This window comes from Myxocyprinus asiaticus, chromosome 20 (genome assembly GCF_019703515.2).
Source record: "Myxocyprinus asiaticus isolate MX2 ecotype Aquarium Trade chromosome 20, UBuf_Myxa_2, whole genome shotgun sequence".
Lineage (NCBI taxonomy): Eukaryota > Metazoa > Chordata > Actinopteri > Cypriniformes > Catostomidae > Myxocyprinus > Myxocyprinus asiaticus.
In genome coordinates this window covers 5,782,936-5,788,837 of record NC_059363.1, presented here as the reverse complement: position 1 = coordinate 5,788,837, position 5,902 = coordinate 5,782,936, and the positions used below count along the sequence as shown (strand labels likewise).

Genomic DNA, 5,902 nt, shown 5'->3' with positions numbered 1-5,902 from the left:
ATTGTTGTCGAAATTTTAGTCCATAAGGCCGAAGAAAACCCCAGATCTTTTGATGGGGTAACGAGAAATGCCACATAAGTTTGAAAACAAGGCGCTTCTAAAATCTCCGGCTTGGACACTGCCCGCTGATAACATATGTTATGCCTTAATAAAGTCTGGCCCATTTAAATATGCAGCACTTAAAATGTACACTAATTGTACAATGGAAAATAAAGGTTGTAATGCATTATGAGCGTCGAATATTGAAATATAGAAATGAAGTCTTGTCAAAAATGCTGGCTTGTGCAGTTATAGCCTATCAGTTACCAGTTCTTATGATGAATTATAACGCATCTAAATTATATATGCCGTTACATAAACTATAACATTTAGGAAGAAGCATGCTTTAAAATGTGTTCAATATTTCTGCACTGCCTGGATTTTCGCGCAACAATGCTGCCATGGTTTTATCATCATCAACTTGACAATAAAAAACTAAAGCTTTGGCAATTTTAAGCCATGGTTTCTTTACTTGCACAGTGTACGAATCCGATTACCAGTCACTGATCATAAAGATATATATACGATTTAAATATTGAAATAAAGACATATGGCTTCTGATAAAGCATCTGAGTATATGACAACCAAACAGACAATCAAATCACAAGGTGTGATAAAAGACAGTGATACAGCAGTCTACTGTGTGATTTATGAATTTGATAATGGCCCTATACGTAAAAATAATAATAAAATAAAACTATATATAATAAAAATATATATTTTTCCACTTAAGTATGTGTTTGTACTGAGGTCATTATGTGTAATCGGGTAAATGTGGGCTATCTCCACATTTTTAGATCATAAAATATTAAACAATTCGTTTTATAATGCACTTTAATTGTGTCTATAAGCGCTTTGGTTTCTTATCGTGCGCTGGAGAGTAATTTAGACTGACATGCAGCTTCCTTTACCATCTTGGCTAATTACAAAAAAAGGTTTCTTATTTCGAGTTCTAACTGCAATAATTTCAGTGTTAATCAATACAAATATTTCCACGTTTACAAAGTTTAATGTAGGCTATGTCGTCCCACAAATATCACACAAATTGGCGGCAGTCTAATTTAGTGAAATTAAAGGTCTTTATCTCTATATTTAATTCGAATAAAAAATAAAAAAGTCACATATTAGCTGCATAAATGAAATGAAACATGAATGTGGTCGCACTTCTGCACTTCTGTGCACGTTATACTGATAGAGATGTATCAAGCCTAAAGTCAATTATCCATTTTATTTACGCATCAGGGGGAATTACATGATAATTAAATGAATTTCACGGCTACTCAGCCAAAATGCGTGTATACAAAATACCATGATCAAAGTCAAATCTGTTCAGGTTCACGTGCCCATCATGTAGGTTACGCTCCACAAAAAGATGATTTGGCCTCTCTATGATATTGTTTAAAATCCCATTTAAAACGCGATCGGATCTTTTATGAAGCGCGTGTTGGAGGCTGCGCTTGTGTTAGACTTGGATTTCCTCTTGGTCTTTTACCAACATCAGCCAGACGGTCTCAGCCAAAATCTGCCTTTAAGTGGAGACCGCATATTGAAATATTATATATATATATTTATATATATTTATATATAGCGATATAGATAAAACCGCAGCGATTGAACTGTTTTGTTTTGGTTCCTATTTAGTAATTGATCGCGCATTGCATTTAAATTGCAATTCCATCATCACTGCATGGACATTAAATTGTGCCGTAAAGCAAAAAAATAATAAAAATTAAAAAGAAGTCCAAAAACTTTCGATCAAAATGTGATCAGTAAATTGTAATAAATAAAATCCGTTATTCCTAGAAATTAAGTAAATTACAACTTTTATTTGTCAATAGTCTTAAATTAATTTCAAATATAATGTCACCATATTTTGCCTCTTTGCAAAAAAAAAAAAAAAAAAAATAAAAAATTTTCTTACAAAAATCACAAAGCACTACAAACTTTTGCTTGATTAAGAAATACATATTTTATTCAGAATGCATTTCCACCTTGGATTAATTTATTTCAATACAAGATTTGGATTTAAAATTGTGTGTGTGTGTGTATATATATATATATATATATATATATATATATATATATATATATATATATATATATATATATATATATTCAAAACGAGGTAAATAAACCCCCAAAATAATGAGTAAAATGACAACATTCAGATACATCTGCAACAGACAGGGGAATCGCTTTTTTACCAGCAACAAGCGTTTTTCAACAAGACCAAAGTTGACCTTCATTCGTGCACGTTTTAACACGTAGACATATGGCGGCGATCTACAAATTTGGGGGATTACAACAAGTATTTTACAAGCTCAAAATTATTTTAAATACACTAGCAATGATTTATAACTGGGATATACAATCATTCAATGGGAACACTTTACAATATTTTATTATACACATACACATTTATACTTTAAAGTAACAGTTCTTTATGCACAGGGTGCATGCAAAAAATAAAGTTGTTGTTGTTGTTGTTTCGTCGGCAACTTCAGCGGAAATGAAAACATGGACTAAGACGTATTAAGAACCGGCCTGGAATACACACCTTGGTAATAAGAGGCCTCTAAAGCCGAAGGGTCCATGCTGGCTCTGCCGGCCATGGGCAAACTGGAAGACATCCCTGAGCCATAGGAGGAATATTGCAACGCTTGTTCGTATGCTTTCAGTTCCAGTTTATGCTGTTGCTCTGAGGAGGACATTAAATTATTGATGGAAAACGGGTGGTTAAAGGAGTAATGGGGGTCTCCCTTGAGGTGCAGCTGGGACTCGTGGGCAATTGAGTGCAGGGGTAAAGGCAAAGAGGACAGAGATGTGGCCGAACTGGACACGGGGTGGATCTGGGCGCCGGTGCTCTTCAGTTCTGAGTTGGTGGCACCGCTTCTGTGGTCCAAACTGTGCGGACTAGAGGACTGGTTCGAAGAGGTTATAGAGCTTGAGTCTATATGCACGGGTTTGGTGCTGGTACTGTCGCTCGATGGCGAACCCGAGCCACTGGTCTGGTCCCTTTTTCCGTCTGAGCCCTTGCCAGACGTCAACTTTCTGTCGCATTTAAAGCGCTTTTGTCGGCGCAGGTAACAGCCGTTCTCAAACATATTCCCAGAGTCAGGGTGCAATGCCCAGTAGGAGCCTTTTCCCGGTTTGTCGGGTGACCTGGATACCTTGACGAAACAGTCGTTGAAAGACAAAGAATGCCTGATGGAGTTTTGCCACCTTTGTTGGTTCTGGCGGTAGTAGGGAAACAGGTCCATTATCCACTGATAAATCTCACTTAAAGTAAGCATTTTGCTCGGTGCTTGCTGGATAGCCATTGCAATGAGAGAGATATAGGAATAGGGCGGCTTTGCATGGGGGTAACTTCTCCTAAAAGTCTTGTTGTCTCTGGCCCTGTTGAGGTTGGGCTGCGCGTATGTCATGGAGCTCATGGTGGGGCTCATGCTCGAGTACGGGTTCAGGGCGTTCATGGAGCTGTGTTGAGCCGTCATTGCGTTCAGGTTGGACGGGCTGAGCGCGGTGCCCATGCTCGATATCCCGCCGCTCATCCCGTTCATGGCACCGGTCGAGCACGGGGGCATCCCGGCCATAGTGCCCGGGCTCAGGCCAGCACCGAGCGCGGGGTTCGCATAGGACATGTTGAAAGAACTGGAAGTCATATTCCCACTGGTGGACATGCCCATGTAAGTGTTCATATTATTCATGGAACTCAGCCCAGCGTTTATACTGTTGTTCGTCATAGGAGAATAGACCTGAAATAAAAAAAGAAAACCATGTTTTCTTTTTCTGTATTATTTCAGTTTCGAATAGGCCTACATTTATTCCGCATAGCTTGTCATTTCACGGTGTTCTCTAATTGACAAAATGTACATAATTCATGCCTTTAACATTTTTCACGTTGCACTTTAAAATAATTTATCAGATGTTCCACAAAATATTTAACAGTTTGAGCTTAGGCTACACAAAAATAAGTACGGCAATAATTATGCACAAAACCACGTAAAAATCTGATTTTGCCTGCAATGTGAGAAAAAGTAATAATGACAGTATTATTTTATATATTTCACATAAAAAAGCACATTACTGTCCGTATAGGAATAATCATAAGTTTATAAATATAAGCGACAATAATTTCATTTTTAGGCTACATTTTATTGTGCGTGATCTGACAGACTAAAATTTCGCAGGACAAAACAGACTGAAACGTCTAAATTTGTTTGAAATGCTCTAAATACATACACAAATGATTATTAAATAGTATTAAAACTATCTAATTAAGTAAAATAGATCAAACTAAATTTAAGTTAAATAAAATGTTGCTAAACTCCTTTAATATCTCATATTGTGACCCACTTCTATGGGATCACTGCTGCCACCAAGTGGGTTGATCAATTGCAGATATTTTCTCAGCTTCTGACAACAATCCAACGAACAATTATTTAATTAAAATTAATTATTTCTTTCCAGAAGTGGTTTGTAGAGTTAGCCCCAGTCCCAAAAACACAGCGCTGTTGATGCATTATCAGCATGCATTCACAGCAAACTTTCTGAACATTTAAAGGTATCTCAGACTGCCAGTCACCATATGTCCGCAGTAATCATTTTTCTTACCTCTTGGGCATCATTATAATAACTGCTCCAGTCTGGAGTTTCGTGTCCTTCCATTTTCACAGCGCCCAACATTATGGAGGAAATCCGCAGCTCCTCCACATGCAGTTCGCAGACTCACAGTGGTTCGTGTGTGTAAGTGTGTATGTATGTGTGTGTGTGTGTGTGTGTGCGCGCGCGCGCGCAATCACTGGTGGGATGTTGCGCGCGGCTTTGGGTAAAGTGAGGAAATGTTGGGACTGCAATGGAGATCTTCCCCCTGCTTGTTACGTAGGACAAGTTACATCCCACTTCCTATGTCTCATTTGCCTGCATCGCTCTTTATTTCAGGAACAACTCGACTCTACTGCTTTTAACAGGAAACATGTCCCGTTTGTTTTTATTGTACTCAAACAATATGTTTATAAAGTTAACATTCTTAATGTTAATTTAATTACAAGTTAGCACTAAATTCAGGCTAGCACTACTGCAATCTTCACATAAGCATGTCATGTAACGCAATTGCCTGCTATTACATATCCTACCTAAAGCACAGACCATTTGCTACATTATATTTCGTGTTTGCAAAATAAATGTACTTTCTTTAATAACAAATTGATAAACCTTAAAGAAATAGGCTAATTGTATTTAACATTGTACTGCATATACAGTACATTCAATTATGAACTCTTTCAGGACGTTTCTATTTGAGCTATTTGAAAGTGCATAACGATCTGTTATGCATGATATAATTTACAGTAGGCCTAATTATTAACACACAGTAGCATACATTCAGACATGAATCTATCTGAAAATAATGAATAATGAAAGTCTCATGACGTTGTATTTGAACTATTTACAATATGATCTACATTATCGTCTGTTAAGCATGATACTGTGGGCTAATGTTTGTTAAAAAAAATAAAAATAATGAATACTGAGTTTTAATAACTTTAAGTCATTATTTTAAATATATTATAATAGCTTTCATTTATGCATCACAATACATTATATACACCGATCAGCCACAACATTAAAACCACCTGCCTAATATCATGTATAGGTCCCCCTCGTGCAGCCAAAACAGCTCTGACCTGTCTAGGCATGGACTCCACAAGACCTCTGAAGGTGTCCTGTGGTATCTGGCACCAAGACGTTAGCAGCAGATCCTTTAAGTCCTGTAAGTTGCGAGGTGGGGCCTCCATGGATCGAACTTGTTGGTCCAGCACATCCCATAGATGCTCAGTCGGATTGAGGTCTGGGTAATTTGGAA

At 37.4% G+C, this 5,902-nt stretch overlaps 1 protein-coding gene across 1 annotated transcript; it reads right to left on the bottom strand.

Annotated features, from left to right (window-relative positions):
• Window positions 1-2,140: 2,140 nt before the first annotated feature.
• LOC127410853 (hepatocyte nuclear factor 3-alpha-like) lies at window positions 2,141-4,853 on the bottom strand. The gene is made up of 2 exons (XM_051646063.1): window positions 4,654-4,853; window positions 2,141-3,794 (listed from the first exon to the last, which is right to left on the bottom strand). The coding sequence occupies exons 1-2, from the start codon at window positions 4,723-4,725 to the stop codon at window positions 2,562-2,564; spliced, it is 1,305 nt and encodes a 434-aa protein (XP_051502023.1). The 5' UTR covers window positions 4,726-4,853; the 3' UTR covers window positions 2,141-2,561.
• Between the last annotated feature and the right edge of the window lie 1,049 nt (window positions 4,854-5,902).

Excerpts from the sequence above, each read along its gene's own strand:
- LOC127410853 (XM_051646063.1), bottom strand. The coding sequence starts at position 4,725 with ATGTTGGGCGCTGTGAAAATGGAAGGACACGAAACTCCAGACTGGAGC. Across the intron at positions 3,795-4,653 it reads ATTATAATGATGCCCAAGAG|GTCTATTCTCCTATGACGAA; the intron begins GTAAGAAAAATG and ends TTTTTATTTCAG.